This window comes from Culex pipiens, chromosome 1 (assembly GCF_016801865.2).
Source record: "Culex pipiens pallens isolate TS chromosome 1, TS_CPP_V2, whole genome shotgun sequence".
Lineage (NCBI taxonomy): Eukaryota > Metazoa > Arthropoda > Insecta > Diptera > Culicidae > Culex > Culex pipiens.
In genome coordinates, this window is record NC_068937.1 from 11,502,255 (window position 1) to 11,520,337 (window position 18,083).

At 27.9% G+C, this 18,083-nt stretch overlaps 1 protein-coding gene across 2 annotated transcripts in view; it reads right to left on the reverse strand.

Moving 5' to 3' along the window:
• The window catches only part of LOC120431005 (neuronal acetylcholine receptor subunit alpha-7-like), a 363,511-nt gene that overhangs the window by 9,378 nt on the left and 336,050 nt on the right, over positions 1-18,083 (reverse strand). For both annotated transcript variants that reach the window (XM_039596164.2, XM_052708174.1), the window contains exon 8: positions 8,675-8,761. In XM_039596164.2, the coding sequence (XP_039452098.2) occupies positions 8,675-8,761 (87 nt within the window). The remainder of the gene's footprint in view (positions 1-8,674; positions 8,762-18,083) is intronic.

The following is an 18,083-nucleotide window of genomic DNA, read 5'->3' on the forward strand; positions in this document are numbered from 1 at the left end:
TATGAAAAATTTAGTTTTCACCGATAGAATATTTTCATACTTATAGATTCTGATTCAAGGCGTTAACACAACTTTCTCCGATGGGGTATCTCGGTTTATAATATTTTGTTCCAGCCACGCCGTACACCGAGAACACGGATCATTTTTTACAATTTATTACATTTCTTTGTTTTAGGAGACCACACTTGCTTTTTTCATATTTTTTTTTGAAAAAAAAAATGAATTTTCATCAAATTTTGAAACTTAATTTGTATTTAAAAAGAACTCCACATGTTTTAAATAAATATTATTAGCTAAAGCAATTTTTATGTTAATTTTAGGTTAAACTTAGTTTTTATTTTATTTTTTAAAATAGTATCCATGGACATACTTGTTCTGAAAATATTTTTTAAAATAGTTGAGATAATGTTGTATGATTTCCAATCGAAATTCGAAAAAAATCAGTTGTATCACAAAGAATCGATGTCCAATCTATGGAATTTATTTTTTTTCGCAATCTTAAAATAAACTGTATGTTTTCAAAAGGTCCTGAACTATACATTTTTACCCCTTTTAATATTATGCTTTTTTGTAAAAATTGCATTCGATAAATTGAAAAAAAAAATGTTGTTGAAATCAGACTAGACTAATAGTAACCAATCTATTATAAAGTTGAATAAAATGAAGACAAATAGAAAAGCACTTAGAAAATTTCATTTTTATCCATTTCAATGCAATATTCATAAGCAATCAGCAAATATATTTATCTGAACTAAAAACTGGCTGCAATTTGGAAAAGCCGCATTTCATAAAAAAAATCTTGCAATTTCAATTAGATTAAATTTAAAATGTTTATGGAAAATCATGAATGTTTTTTTTTTGAAGATCGTATCTTTGTGAAAAAATAGTGAAATATTGCCTATTTTGGAACCTTTCACAATATCAGAAAAAAAAGTTAATTGAAGAATTTCACTTTTTTATGGAAAAAAATAATCTGGGGGATCCGATTTTAAACGTTACACATCGAAAATAAAAATAAATAGAAAAAAAACTTAGACCATCATTTCAAAACGTCAGAAAAAGTGTTACTAGCCCTTTTCAAAATTAATTCTTGATTATATAATTTAAAAAAATCCCAAAAACAAAATTTTTCAACATTGAAAATCCGACATTGAGTTCCCGAGATATTGGTTGTCAATAAAATTAGTGGTCAAGACTGAGAAAATTTATTTTTCTTGTTTTTTTTTTTTTTTCTAAGTGGGTAATTCTCTACCAACTCACACGAAATCGGGAAAAGTTGCCCCGACCCCTCTTCGATTTGCGTGAAACTTTGTCCTTAGGAGTAACTTTTGTCGCTGATCACGAATCCGAGGTCCGTTTTTTGATATCTCGTGACGGAGGGGCGGTACGACCCCTTCCATTTTTGAGCATGCGAAAAAAGAGGTGTTTTTCAATAATTTGCAGCCTGAAACGGTGCTGAGATAGAAATTTGGTGTCAAAGGGACTTTTATGTAAAATTAGACGCCCGATTTAATGGCGTACTCAGAATTCCGAAAAAACGTATTTTTCATCGAAAAAAACACTAAAAAGTTTAAAAAATTCTCCCATTTACCGTTACTCGACTGTAAAATTTTTAGGAACATGTCATTTTATGGGAAATTTAATGTACTTTTCGAATCTACATTGACCCAGAAGGTTCATGTTTTCATTTAGAACAAAATTTTTCATTTTAAAATTTCGTGTTTTTTCTAACAAAGTTGTAGAACAGACAATTACAAAAATTTTGATATACAGACATAAGGGGTTTGCTTATAAACATCACGAGTTATCGCGATTTTACGAAAAAAAAGTTTTGAAAAAGTTGGTTGTCATCGATCATGGCCGTTCATGGTCACCCGCAACAGACATGGACGACGAAACAAAGAGAAACGCAAAAAGTAACTTTTTCAAAACTTTTTTTTCGTAAAATCGTGATAACTCGTGATGTTTATAAGGAAACTTCTTATGTCTGTATATCAAAATTTTTGTAATTGTCTGTTCTACAACTTTGTAGCACATTGTTACACTCTAAAAAATAACCCTGCAAAGTTAGAAAAAACACGAAATTTTAAAATGAAAAATTTTGTTCTAAATGAAAAAATGACCCTTCTGGGTCAATGTAGATTCGAAAAGTACATCAAATTTCCCATAAAATGACATGTTCCAAAATTTTTTACAGTCAAGTAACGGAAAATGTGAGAATTTTTTAAACTTTTTTAGTGTTTTTTTCGATGAAAAATACGTTTTTTCGGAATTCTGAGTACGCCATTAAATCGGGCGTCTAATTTTACATAAAAGTCCCTTTGACACCAAATTTCTATCTCAGCACCGTTTTAGGCTGCAAATTATTGAAAACACCTCTTTTTTCGCATGCTCAAAAATGGAAGGGGTCATACCGCCCCTCCGTCACGAGATATCAAAAAACGGACCTTGGATTCGTGATCAGGGACAAAAGTTACCCCTTAGGACAATGTTTCACGCAAATCGAAGAGGGGTCGGGGCAACTGCTGTGTGAGTTGGCGGAGAATTACCCAAGTAGAAAGTAAAGATTTTTCTCAGTTTTAGGAGGATTTTTTTTTCAAAAATTAGCAAATATGGGTACTTTCTTGAAAAATTAAAAAAAACTGAGACGATACAAATTTCTAAGACCTTTTTTTCAAAAACATATAAGGTTGGTGCAAATATTTTTCAGAGTTTTTGGCCAAGGCAAGAGAGCAATTTCAAGCCAGAATTTAAAAATTTCAGTGAAAAAGATGTGCAAAAAGTGTGCATTATGAAGTAGTACAGTTGGGTCAATAGCTTTCAAATAGTCCAAGTTTTGACAAGAAAAGTAGTTTTTGAGAATTGTTTAACTGAAATTGAAAATATTTTTAAACGTTGTTAAAAATGATTATAATAGAAGTAAAATTAAATTTTGAAACGTATATTCTTGATTGCACTCATAATTTTGAAAAACATATTTTCATCTCTTGATTCTTTATTGAAGAGATATGACACAAAAACTTTCGAAATATTAGCAACAGCCTAAAACGATCAAAGTTTTTTTTCCCATTCTGGAATGTTCTGAAATGGTTTTTTTGGGGGCCATTTATCATGAAATAGTTTTTTTTAAATCAGGTGGAAAATGTGATCATTAAAAATCCACGATTTTTTCCTGTGTAATTTTTTCTGTTAATCATTTTTATTCGGTGTAGTCATTATCCATACCTACATGGCTACAACTGTGGAGAAGGCATCAAATTGATTGGTATAAAATTTCTTCAAAAAATACAGATTTCAGGAATGTTACAAACTATTTTTATATGTACATTGGACTGTTGCCAAATTTGTATGGAAAATAATTCAAAATCACTTATTTGGACAAACGAAAGGCACCGAAAATCAGTCAGATTGACGAATATAAATATTCAAATATGAAGAAATGTTCATCTCGTAGAGAATTGGTGCTAATCTCAAATGAGCTATTTTCTTAATTTTTGAATATTTGTGATCCAGAAGTTGTTTTTCTACCTCGATTGTTAAAAAAAAAAAGTTTCTGAGAATTGCAAAATTACCCTACAGCAAAACCCTAAATGCACCTTGGTACCAACCATAAGCTCGCCCCAGTTACCTCCTAACCCACAAAAAAGGACCTTCCAGAGTGGAACCACCAGAGCTAGTTTTTCGAACCTGGACCTCACCTGGACATCACCACATTCAGCTTTGACCACCACCACCTTTCGTCGTTTACAGAGGCCCTTTTTCGGGTAGGGGGAGGAGGAACTTTATTTTCCTGTCAGCACTAAAGTTTTTTTTTGCAGCTTTTTTTCTAGCCAGTTTCACGGAACGGTAGTCACTGATTGGCACCATCAGGTGCATGCTCCGGAACCCTGAGTTTAGACCGGGTGAGAGGCCAGTGTGTGGCTGGCCCGGCCAATCAAGGGCACATAATTGGAAAAGTAGTTAAAAGCTGGTAACAGTAGCGATTGTTGAGAGATTTTGAAGGATCTTGCGTCTCCATCGAAGAATTGTGGGTTTTAAGAGTTCCATGGAGACGCTTGGTATTTTAACTTTGTTTGTTGAACTGTGAGGTTGGTATGGAACTTCTTCATAAACACATTAATACACAAATTAACAGTCAATTTGAATGATTGGAAACTCACCACGGAAAATTCAAATTCACAATTTTTGTTTGTCAGCCGTCAGCCTGCATACATTTGGCTTTGTTTGTGTGCCATAGTCTAATACCTCCTTAAGAAGTTTTTGATGAATTTTTGATAGAATTGTTTTACGATTTATGTCTGTTTTTCCTTAGTTATTTTTATAATTTATTTTTTTTTGGGTTTCTATATGTTATTATTTGTGAAGCTAGTCGTTTAAACCACTTAAAATGACGACACATTAACCCTTACTAATTGCAACCAATTTCCCCCTTCCCTTCCCGGCTCCTTTCATCGAAATTTTCCAATTTCCCGACCGTCACCGGGGCTAAGATCCCATTAATAAACTTAGCCCGTACCGGACGAGCAGGAAATCGGTCTCTTCCGTTTACACAATCCCACCCCCTTTCTTCTACCTTCTCCTCTTCCTCCTCGACCACGCACCACCGTCAAAAAGGTAAAAAGACGCGGAAAGTTGAGGCTCTCAAGAGCTCAACACACCCCCGCACCGAAAACAAAGCAGGCAAGTGTGAAAAGCGTTCAATAATTGATCCGATCAGCGCTAACTTGATTTACTTTTCCTCCTCTCACACCCCCTGAAGGTAGGCAACACAAGGAGGGGTTGTTAGTTTATTAGATTTGTTTACCGATGCTGCGCCAACTTTGTTCCGGACCAGAAAAGGTGGAGGGTTTAAGGGAAGGGATTGTTATTGTTTGCCGTTTTAGTTGAAGTTGTTAATTTAGTGGGCGTTAAACCCTCCTTCGCTGGTCAAAGTGGTGTCGACAATCGCCCACGTGGTTGATGGGGTCACGGGTGAGTTTTGGCCCCCGCGAGTTAATTAATTTGGCCGGTGGGTTTAGGAAATTTCGGAGAATTTCAGCAATAAGTTTGCTTACTGTTTTGACAGGCCTTTTCAAGTTAAAAGGCACAAAAAAAGAATTTAATTTCAACTACTTCTGTGAACATGAATTTTATTATCAATATCACAAAGCTTTAACATTGACCTGCTTTGGCAATTTTGTATTTTTTTCTTGAAAAAGATTACTCGTTTTAAAACAACAAAAAAAAAACAAAAAAAACACAAAAAGGAAACATAATAAAACAAAAAATACAAACAAGTAATAAAAACACAACCAGAAACACACATAAACAAAAATACACTGAAAATAAAAAAACACACACACACACACAAGGCAAATAAAATATTATCGCAGAAATCACACAAAAACACCACTACAAGAAACAGGAAAAAAAAACAAAAATATTTGGTGTTCAATTTTATTTTTTCTATGGTTACTTTTTTCTGTTTTTTTTGTTTTGTGCATTTTTTTTGCTGTGTTTTTTTTATAACCAAAACAAAAAAAACACATACACAAATAAAAAAAACCTAGAAAACACAAAAATAAAAAAACATACACAAAAACAAACAAAAATCACAAAAAATATATACAAAAAATAATAAATAAAAAAAACGCAGAAAAAACTAACAATTAAAATACAAAAAAAAACGCTAAAAGACAGAAAAACGAAACAGTTAAATAAATAAAAACACATAAGGCTGGTACAAATATTTTTAAAAGTTTTTGTCACCCCCCCCCCCCCCCTTCAAAATTGTCCCGAAAAATCAGGGGGCAAAAAAAATATTTTTACAATAAACTTCAAAATTTCAATGAAAATTCAAGTGCAACCAGCTGAAATCAAATTAAAATACATTCTTCTGCGTTTAAAATCATTTTTAGCATGTTTGGGTTTATTAAAAAATCTTAAATTTTTTTGAAAATTTTCGATGCAAAATCTTTTTTTTCGATACAATTTTTATTTTTGTCAGATCTTAGATTTTTTGAAAACTAGAGATTGCAAAACAACTGAACTAGTGTAAAATGTATTTTAAAACACTTTTTTCATTTAAATGTGAAGACTATGGCTTGTTATTTAAATTTTTATATTTTTTTTATTTTTTTGCCCCCCCCCCTTGACATCGGCCAGGGCCGAGGGACAAAAACTTTTTTAAATATTTGCATCGGCCTAAACAAAAATCACTGAAACTAACAAAAAAATAAAACAAGAAAACCACACATACACAAATTAAAATAAAATAAAATAAAAAACGCAAAAAGCTTAAAAAAATGCAAAAAGCAATAAGACAGAAAAACGAAAAAAAAGATTCAATAAAATAAAACACAAAAAGGAAAGCGAAAAAATCACACACATACAAATAAAAAAAAAACTAAGGAAACAGGAAAAATGTACATGCCATAATAAAAAACTCAAAAATACAGAAAAATGTAACAATAGATTTTATAAGGAAAATACAAAAAAAAAATACACAATTTAAAAATGAATACAACACACAAAAAATATGAAAAAAATACAAAACAAAAAAAAACACAGAAAAGATAACAAACAAAAATCACAAATAAACAATACAAACACAAATAAAAAAAATCAAAAACACAAAAAATTTAAAAACCAAAATAAAGGAACTCAACAATGAAATACGTAAAATACACAAAAAATATAAAATTGAAAAAAACAGAAGTAACAATAAACACAACAACAATGCCCAGAAAAAAATAAAGATACAATTGTGAATAAAAAAAAGCAAATGAAACACAGTAACAAAAAAATAAAACGCAAATACAAAAACACAAAATAACAAATAAAATAATACAGGAATAAACACAATCACAAAGAAATAAAAATTTAAAAAACACAAACGATAATAAAATAAAAGTCAAGAGAAAAGACGCAGAAAGCACAAAAAAATAATGACACCAAAAACCACAAAAAAAACTATAGTATAGAACACAATGATTAAACACAAAACAAATAAAAAACAAAAAATAAACTTTCAAGAAACAGAAAAAAATAACTAAGAAACTGAAAATAAAGCAATCATAAAAAAATAGAAACGCAGAAAACATTTCCAAAACTAAACAAAAACATACACATGCACAATTAAAAAAATCAAAAAATCAATAAAAACATAAAAAAATACATAATTAAAATAACAGAATTCAGACAAAACACAGCAACAAACAATAGAAAAAAGCAAACCCTTTACCTTTCTTTAGTAAGAAAGGCAAAAACACTAAAAAAACGCAAAAACAATAAAAATTCAGACATAGATAAAAAACACAAAAAAAAACAAACAAAAAACCAACTTAAAAAAAAAGACCAAAAAAAGTAATACAATTAATCAAATGAAAATAAAAAAAAAACACATGAAAAAATAATGCAAATAAAACAAAAATCACACAACAAATAAGAAACACAGAAATACTTCAAAAGAAAAAGGAAAGCAAAAAAACTTTTACAAAGAAAACAAAATTAAAAAAAAAATTCTTAAAAGAAACGAATAAAACACTTATTATCTGATAAAAAAAAACAAAAAACAGAAAAAAACGCAACAATAAAAAAAACATAAAAATCTAAACACAGTAAAAAAGCGGAAATTAAAAAACTAATAATAAAAACTGTGAGAAAAAATGAAAGATCACGCAAAAATACACTTCAAAATTAAATAATTTTTTTTTCTTTAAACGCAGGAAAAAAAACCTTTTAATGCACAAAAAACAAATAATATTACCTTAATTACAAAAAATAAATAAATAAAAATAGGAAAAAAGATAAACAAAGCTTTAAAAACACATCACATAAAACACATAAAAAATACATAAATAAAACAGAATTCACAAAAAAGCACAACAACAAAGAACAAAAAAAAAACACAAAACCAATAAAAATACAGACAAAGAAAACACGAATCACATATAACCAATCAAACACTTGAAAAGAAACGCAGAAAAAAGACGCAAAAAACACATAAAATAAATCACAGAGAAAAAAATTTCAAACACAAACAAAAATAAAAATACATAAAACATTAAAACCGCACAAACATTAACAAAAAAAAATCGATCAAAAAATAAGAAACGCAGAAAAAACTTCAAAAATAGACAAGGGAAACGCAAAAAATACACACACACACAAAATAACTAAATTAAATATGAAAAAGTAACACAGAAAGCAAAAAAAAAACACAAAAAAAAAACTCAATAAAAGAAAAGAAAAAGAAGAACACAATCTTTAAAAAACATTCAACACGAAACTCAAATTGCAAAAAAAAACACGGAAATAAAAAAAAGAACAAAAATAATAAAAAAATAAAGCGAAAAAAATCACAGAAAATTGAAAATTCAAATTATAAGCGCTCAAAACACTCCAGGAATGCACAAAACATAAAAAATAAGCCTTCTCAGAAACACTTCCCTCTGTTTAATTTTGAGGGTTAATTATAATTTAATTTAATGCAATAGTTTAATGGCAAATACTGACACAGAAAAATAATCATCGAAAACGATTAGGAAGCTTGGTTTTAAGTTTTAGTTACCTTTATAAAAAAATAATAAAATTTTAATTCTAATGTAACCACAATTTGCCCATTTACATTGTTTTGCTCAAGTTATGATTAAAAAAATAATAATAACAGCAGCACTCTTGATCGGAAACTTACCTAACAGAGGCACAGCATCCGAGGTGGCCGGCATTGTTTCCGCCACCATGTTGAGGAAGACAGTGAGTGACAGCAGAATGGTGACTCCTGTGAGAAGAGAGAAAAAAAAAGTGACATTTAAAAACAAAGTTAAGCCCAAAAATTATCATAAATGATGAGCTTCCTTAATTTTTGAAGCCAAAAAGAAACTCGATTTTTTTTCCATAACGAAATCCAGGTGACCAAAAGTACGACAAAGGGACAAGGTGCTAATCCACCTTTTTGCAAGGGGTTGACAACTCGGTTTTGTTTTGTTTGTTTTTTTTTTTGGGTTGTGACAACTTTTGTGGGACTGCGGCGCGTGCCGGTCACGTCATCTCGACCCAGCAGTGTGAATGGCAATTAAGGAAATTAAACCGAAATTAATTCTGGGTTATGTTTCGTTTAACGTGTGTGTGTGTGTGTTTTCTGTGTGGGAAAATTGGGTTTTTGCTTCTATTTTGGGCAGAGAGGAGGGGTGCTGAAAAAATGGACGTATTATAGTTTGGTCAAATAATTAGGCGGAGCGCTACGAGCTGTCAACTGACAGGGGCAGAGCTTTGAGCTGGAGCTGGAGTTTGCTCGGTGCTTTTTCCTGTATAGTTTTCGGCAGCTCGTAAAGTTTTTGCGGGAGTTTTGCTGGGGACGAAAAATCGGGCGTTGAAGAAGTCAAGTGAGTTGACCGGTGTGGGGCACTAGCAAAAACTGATGGGATTAATTAATGTTTCCAAGGTTTTGTCAACTTTTGTGGAGCGAAGGGCCAGCAAGTGACGTCAGATAGTTTGCAGTGGTTTAATGAGTTGGTTTTGTCTTGAATTTTAGATTATATTTATGTCTGAAATTTTAATTTTTTTTTCTGTTTCGTCAATTTTGTCAATTTTGTCAATTTTGTCAATTTTGTCAATTTTGTCAATTTTGTCAATTTTGTCAATTTTGTCAATTTTGTCAATTTTGTCAATTTTGTCAATTTTGTCAATTTTGTCAATTTTGTCAATTTTGTCAATTTTGTCAATTTTGTCAATGTTGTCAATTTTGTCAATTTTGTCAATTTTGTCAATTTTGTCAATTTTGTCAATTTTGTCAATTTTGTCAATTTTGTCAATTTTGTCAATTTTGTCAATTTTGTCAATTTTGTCAATTTTGTCAATTTTGTCAATTTTGTCAATTTTGTCAATTTTGTCAATTTTGTAAATTTTGTCAATTTTGTCAATTTTGTCAATTTTGTCAATTTTGTCAATTTTGTCAATTTTGTCAATTTTGTCAATTTTGTCAATTTTGTCAATTTTGTCAATTTTGTCAATTTTGTCAATTTTGTCAATTTTGTCAATTTTGTCAATTTTGTCAATTTTGTCAATTTTGTTAATTTTGTCAATTTTGTCAATTTTGTCAATTTTGTCAATTTTGTCAATTTTGTCAATTTTGTCAATTTTGTCAATTTTGTCAATTTTGTCAATTTTGTCAATTTTGTCAATTTTTTCAATTTTTTCAATTTTTTCAATTTTGTCAATTTTGTCAATTTTGTCAATTTTGTCAATTTTGTCAATTTTGTCAATTTTGTCAATTTTTTCAATTTTGTCAATTTTGTCAATTTTGTCAATTTTGTCAATTTTGTCAATTTTGTCAATTTTGTCAATTTTGTCAATTTTGTCAATTTTGTCAATTTTGTCAATTTTGTCAATTTTGTCAATTTTGTCAATTTTGTCAATTTTGTCAATTTTGTCAATTTTGTCAATTTTGTCAATTTTGTCAATTTTGTCAATTTTGTCAATTTTGTCAATTTTGTCAATTTTGTCAATTTTGTCAATTTTGTCAATTTTGTCAATTTTGTCAATTTTGTCAATTTTGTCAATTTTGTCAATTTTGTCAATTTTGTCAATTTTGTCAATTTTGTCAATTTTGTCAATTTTGTCAATTTTGTCAATTTTGTCAATGTTGTCAATTTTGTCAATTTTGTCAATTTTGTCAATTTTGTCAATTTTGTTAATTTTGTCAATTTTGTCAATTTTGTCAATTTTGTCAATTTTGTCAATTTTGTCAATTTTGTCAATTTTGTCAATTTTGTCAATTTTGTCAATTTTGTCAATTTTGTCAATTTTGTCAATTTTGTCAATTTTGTCAATTTTGTCAATTTTGTCAATTTTGTCAATTTTGTCAATTTTGTCAATTTTGTCAATTTTTTCAATTTTGTCAATTTTGTCAATTTTGTCAATTTTGTCAATTTTGTCAATTTTGTCAATTTTGTCAATTTTGTCAATTTTGTCAATTTTGTCAATTTTGTCAATTTTGTCAATTTTGTCAATTTTGTCAATTTTGTCAATTTTGTCAATTTTGTCAATTTTGTCAATTTTGTCAATTTTGTCAATTTTGTCAATTTTGTCAATTTTGTCAATTTTGTCAATTTTGTCAATTTTGTCAATTTTGTCAATTTTGTCAATTTTGTCAATTTTGTCAATTTTGTCAATTTTGTCAATTTTGTCAATTTTGTCAATTTTGTCAATTTTGTCAATTTTGTCAATTTTGTCAATTTTGTCAATTTTGTCAATTTTGTCAATTTTGTCAATTTTGTCAATTTTGTCAATTTTGTCAATTTTGTCAATTTTGTCAATTTTGTCAATTTTGTCAATTTTGTCAATTTTGTTAAATTTGTCAATTTTGTCAATTTTGTCAATTTTGTCAATTTTGTCAATTTTGTCAATTTTGTCAATTTTGTCAATTTTGTCAATTTTGTCAATTTTGTCAATTTTTTCAATTTTTTCAATTTTGTCAATTTTGTCAATTTTGTCAATTTTGTCAATTTTGTCAATTTTGTCAATTTTGTCAATTTTGTCAATTTTTTCAATTTTGTCAATTTTGTCAATTTTGTCAATTTTGTCAATTTTGTCAATTTTGTCAATTTTGTCAATTTTGTCAATTTTGTCAATTTTGTCAATTTTGTCAATTTTGTCAATTTTGTCAATTTTGTCAATTTTGTCAATTTTGTCAATTTTGTCAATTTTGTCAATTTTGTCAATTTTTTCAATTTTGTCAATTTTGTCAATTTTGTCAATTTTGTCAATTTTGTCAATTTTGTCAATTTTGTCAATTTTGTCAATTTTGTCAATTTTGTCAATTTTGTCAATTTTGTCAATTTTGTCAATTTTGTCAATTTTGTCAATTTTGTCAATTTTGTCAATTTTGTCAATTTTGTCAATTTTGTCAATTTTGTCAATTTTGTCAATTTTGTCAATTTTGTCAATTTTGTTAATTTTGTCAATTTTGTCAATTTTGTCAATTTTGTCAATTTTGTCAATTTTGTCAATTTTGTCAATTTTGTCAATTTTGTCAATTTTGTCAATTTTGTCAATTTTGTCAATTTTTTCAATTTTGTCAATTTTGTCAATTTTGTCAATTTTGTCAATTTTGTCAATTTTGTCAATTTTGTCAATTTTGTCAATTTTGTCAATTTTTTCAATTTTGTCAATTTTGTCAATTTTGTCAATTTTGTCAATTTTGTCAATTTTGTCAATTTTGTCAATTTTGTCAATTTTGTCAATTTTGTCAATTTTGTCAATTTTGTCAATTTTGTCAATTTTGTCAATTTTTTCAATTTTGTCAATTTTGTCAATTTTGTCAATTTTGTCAATTTTGTCAATTTTGTCAATTTTGTCAATTTTGTCAATTTTGTCAATTTTGTCAATTTTGTCAATTTTGTCAATTTTGTCAATTTTGTCAATTTTGTCAATTTTGTCAATTTTGTCAATTTTGTCAATTTTGTCAATTTTGTCAATTTTGTCAATTTTGTCAATTTTGTCAATTTTGTCAATTTTGTCAATTTTGTCAATTTTGTCAATTTTGTCAATTTTGTCAATTTTGTCAATTTTGTCAATTTTGTCAATTTTGTCAATTTTGTCAATTTTGTCAATTTTGTCAATTTTGTCAATTTTGTCAATTTTTTCAATTTTTTCAATTTTGTCAATTTTGTCAATTTTGTCAATTTTGTCAATTTTTTCAATTTTGTCAATTTTGTCAATTTTGTCAATTTTGTCAATTTTGTCAATTTTGTCAATTTTGTCAATTTTGTCAATTTTGTCAATTTTGTCAATTTTGTCAATTTTGTCAATTTTGTCAATTTTGTCAATTTTGTCAATTTTGTCAATTTTGTCAATTTTGTCAATTTTGTCAATTTTGTCAATTTTGTCAATTTTGTCAATTTTGTCAATTTTGTCAATTTTGTTAATTTTGTCAATTTTGTCAATTTTGTCAATTTTGTCAATTTTGTCAATTTTGTCAATTTTGTCAATTTTGTCAATTTTGTCAATTTTGTCAATTTTGTCAATTTTGTCAATTTTGTCAATTTTGTCAATTTTGTCAATTTTGTCAATTTTGTCAATTTTGTCAATTTTGTCAATTTTGTCAATTTTGTCAATTTTGTCAATTTTGTCAATTTTGTCAATTTTGTCAATTTTGTCAATTTTGTCAATTTTGTCAATTTTGTCAATTTGGTCAATTTTGCCAATTTTGTCAATTTTGTCAACTTTGTCAATTTTGTCAATTTTGTCAATTTGGTCAATTTTGCCAATTTTGTCAATTTTGTCAACTTTGTCAATTTTTGTGTGATTTTGTGAGATTTTGTGAGATTTTGTGTGATTTTGTGTGATTTTGTGTGGTTTTGTATGATTTTGTGAGATTTGTGTGATTTTGTGAGATTTGTGTGATTTTGTGTGGCTTTGTGTGATTTTATCTGTTTTTTTGTGGGTTTTTAGTTTTTGGTTTTGGGTTTGAGTTTAGTGCATCATTATTTAAACAAATGTGTATATATTGAAACAAAAACTCATGTAAAAACAAATCAGCTTAACAAACAATAGTAAAAAATGCAATGAAAATGTAGGTAGCATGTGTATCTCCTTTCAATATCCAATTCAATAAACTCACGTATCTGGTTATCTCTCCCGAAATGAAATCCAGTCGCCAACCCACATCTTTTTTGTGCAACGTCCAGCAAAAGAAAAACTGCCCACAAAACCATTCTTTCCATCTGCAGCAGATTAACCCACCGGAGCGAACACCTTCTAGATATGTTTGTTTGCGGGCAGTGTGGCCAGCTTGCCAAAATTTTCCCCCTGAAAGCCACATTTTTTGCAACTGTCACCAACCAGATATTTACAACACAGTTTTCTCCTTACAATAACCCACCGCTGCTGGTCAGCGCATACATTCAGGGGCGCAATAATGGAAACGCCGAAAGGTATGCAATGCTGCAGCAGCAGCAGCTCTCAACAAAAAAGAGCATTTTGCATCGAAGAAAATAAATCGCTGCCGCTTCGTTGGACGACAGAATTCTTTCTTTTTTTTTCTTAGTCTTCACAATTCAAAGTTTTGCGCTCATCGAACGTCTACCAGGTTGGCCAGGTTACCAGGTCGCCATTCGGGCGCACGCTTTGACGCAAGTTGCACCCCAAAAGTATACTTTTGGTAGTGAGGATGCAGAAATGAGGGGGAATTCAAGGAAACAGGAACAGAAAGTTGGTTTGCACTGATGAAAAAAATATTTAATTGCTGAAATTATTGAAAATTAGCAATAAAACCACTTTTTTGAAATTTTGTATTTTGCTTTAATTTTTTAAATTAATTTTTGAAATGATTTTATCAGTGTCCACACTGGACAATGTCCTTCTTTGCTCTTACGAGATTCAAAAATATGTTCCTATGCAAAATTTCCAGCTTTCCAGTCATTGGAATGCAATTGCTGCTGCAGCAGCAGCATCCCCTTTCATTTCCCTCCCATTTTCTCCAAAATTCCAGTGTTGCCAGCCCCCCTTTCTGCTTGCAGAGGCCAAAAACTTTTACAATTTCAAAAAGACATCTTTCCTCGTGAACCCAGTTTTCGCATACGTTTTCGGACAGGAATTTCCTAATTTATTGATTGTTAAGCTTTTCCGACTGTCACACCGAGGGACAAATCGAACGAGGAACGGGACGGAATTCTTTCGAGAATAATTTTCGTGCAAATTTATTCGAATGGCCTCACCAGAAAAGTCGTTTGTCGTGCCGATGTGGAAACAGATGGCACCACCACCATCACGACTGGGCCCGGAAAGATGTGCAACCAATTGGAAAAGTTTTTGGAACGAGGCACGTTTAATTTTATTTAAGTTTTGAAAACCTGTCTTGCAAAAAACATTCAAATCTTGAAAACGGAAATAAAAGCAGTTCAGAGCCATTTATGAATTGAATAAAATAAAAACAAATAAAATAAAAATTACAAGAAATGGAACAAAACGACAACAAAATCACAAAAAATCACGAAAAATTGACAAAATTGACAAAATTGACAAAATTGACAAAATTGACAAAATTGGCAAAATTGACAAAATTGACAAAATTTGACAAAATTTAAGTAAATTTAAGTAAATTTATGTAAATTTATGTAAATTTAAATAAATTTAAGTAAATTGAAGAAAATTTCAAAAAATTTAAGAAAATTTAATAAAATTCAAGAAAATTTGAGAAAATTTAAGAAAATTGAAGAAAATTTAAGAAAATTTAAGAAAATTTAAGAAAATTTAAGAAAATTTAAGAAAATTTAAGAAAATTTAAGAAAATTTAAGAAAATTTAAGAAAATTTAAGAAAATTTAAGAAAATTTAAGAAAATTTAAGAAAATTTAAGAAAATTTAAGAAAAATTTAAAAAAATTTAAGAAAATTTAAGAAAATTTAAGAAAATTTAAGAAAATTTAAGAAAATTTAAGAAAATTTAAGAAAATTTAAGAAAATTTAAGAAAATTTAAGAAAATTTAAGAAAATTTAAGAAAATTTAAGAAAATTTAAGAAAATTTAAGAAAATTTAAGAAAATTTAAGAAAATTTAAGAAAATTTAAGAAAATTTAAGCAAATTTAAGAAAATTTAAGAAAATATAAGAAAATTTAGGAAAATTTAAGAAAATTTAAGAAAATTTAAAAAAATTTAAGAAAATTCAAGAAAATTTAAGAAAATTTAAGAAAATTTAAGAAAATTTAAGAAAATTTAAGAAAATTTAAGAAAATTTAAGAAAATTTAAGAAAATTTAAGAAAATTTAAGAAAATTTAAGAAAATTTAAGAAAATTTAAGAAAATTTAAGAAAATTTAAGAAAATTTAAGAAAATTTAAGAAAATTTAAGAAAATTTAAAAAAATTTAAGAAAATTTAAGAAAATTTAAGAAAATTTAAGAAAATTTAAGAAAATTTAAGAAAATTTAAGAAAATTTAAGAAAATTTAAGAAAATTTAAGAAAATTTAATAAAATTCAAGAAAATTTAAGAAAATTTAAGAAAATTTAAGAAAATTTAAGAAAATTTAAGAAAATTTAAGAAAATTTAAGAAAATTTAAGAAAATTTAAGAAAATTTAATAAAATTCAAGAAAATTTAAGAAAATTTAAGAAAATTTAAGAAAATTTAAGAAAATTTAAGAAAATTTAATAAAATTCAAGAAAATTTAAGAAAATTTAAGAAAAATGAAGAAAATTGAAGAAAATTGAAGAAAATTGAAGAAAATTGAAGAAAATTGAAGAAAATTGAAGAAAATTGAAGAAAATTGAAGAAAATTGAAGAAAATTGAAGAAAATTGAAGAAAATTGAAGAAAATTGAAGAAAATTGAAGAAAATTGAAGAAAATTGAAGAAAATTGAAGAAAATTGAAAAAAATTGAAGAAAATTGAAGAAAATTGAAGAAAATTGAAGAAAATTGAAGAAAATTGAAGAAAATTGAAAAAAAAGAAGAAAATTGAAGAAAATTGAAGAAAATTGAAAAAAATTTAAGAAAATTGAAGAAAATTTAAGAGAATTGAAGAAAATCAAAGAAAATTGAAGAAAATTGAAGAAAATTGAAGAAAATTGAAGAAAATTGAAGAAAATTGAAGAAAAATTAAGAAAATTTAAGAGAATTGAAGAAAATAAAAAAAATTGAAGAAAATTTAAGAAAATAGAATAAAATAGGAGAAAATTGAAGAAAATTGAAGAAAATAGAAGAAAATAGAAGAAATTAGAAGAAAATTGACAAAATTTAAAAAAAAAATAAAAAATTGAAGAAAAATAAAGAAAATTGAAAAGAATGAAGAAAATTGAAGCGAAGTGAAAAAAATTAAAAAATTGAAGAAAAATGAAGAAAATTGAAGAAAATAAAAGAAAATTGAAGAAAATTGAAGAAAATTGAAGAAAATTGAAGAAAATTGAAGAAAATTGAAGAAAATTGAAGAAAATTGAAGAAAATTGAAGAAAATTGAAGAAAATTGAAGAAAATTGAAGAAAATTGAAGAAAATTGAAGAAAATTGAAGGAAGTTGGAAAAATTGGAGAAAATTGAAGAAAATTGAAGAAATTTTAAGAAAATTTATGAAAATGTAAGAAAATTTAAGAAAAGTTTGAAAAAAATAAAAAAGCTGAAGGACATTTAAGAAAATAAAAAAAAAAGAAAGTAAAAGAATGTAAATTTTTTTTTGAATTGAAGTCTGTCAACTTTTCGTAAATTTTGATCAGTCTTCGTTAACTTTCTTATCTTTCTGTAATTTTTTTATTAATTAAAAATCCCTGAACTTGAATAAAATAAAATAAATTGAAAAAAGCAAGAAAATTGACAACCTTTCAAGAATCTTTGAACAAAATTAAAGAAAAATTTTAAAAAAAATTAAGGAAGTCTAAGAAATTTAAGGAAAACTGATAAAAATTGAGCCGGGACCGTGGTGTAGGGGTAAGCGTGGTTGCCTCTCACCCAGTCGGCCTGGGTTTGATCCCAGAAGGTCCCGGTGGCAAATTTTGAGACGGGATTTGTCTGATCACGCCTTCCGTCGGACAGGGAAGTAAATGTTGGCCCCGGTCTAACCTAAAGGTTAGGTCGTTAGCTCAGTCCGGGTGTAGGAGTCGTCTCCCTGGGTCCTGTCTCGGTGGAGTCGCTGATAGGCAGTTGGACTCACAATCCAAAGGTCGTCAGTTCGAATCCCGGGGTGGATGGAAGGTTAGGTGTAAAAAGAGGTTTGCAATTGCCTCAACAATCAAACCTTCGGACATCAAGTTTCGAGTAGGAATCCCGTAATCGGGAACGCCAAGGCAATGCTGTAGAGCGAATAATTTGATTTTTTTGATAAAAATTGACGAAAACTAGACAGATTTGATTTGAATTTAAAAAAAAATAAGGTTTATTAAAACTGAAGAAAAAAGCAAAAAATTGAGGCTTTTCCCGCAATTTTCTGCCATTTGCCTAAACTTTTTTATATTGCTTTAACTTTCTTAATTTTTTTTAAATTTGTTCAATTTTTATATTATTTTTAAATTTTTAATCGAAAACTGAGAAATAAAATAACAATTTTGAATTGACAAAGTTTTTAAAATTTACTGAATTGAACTAAATTGAGAAAATTGAGACAATTACTAAAACTGGA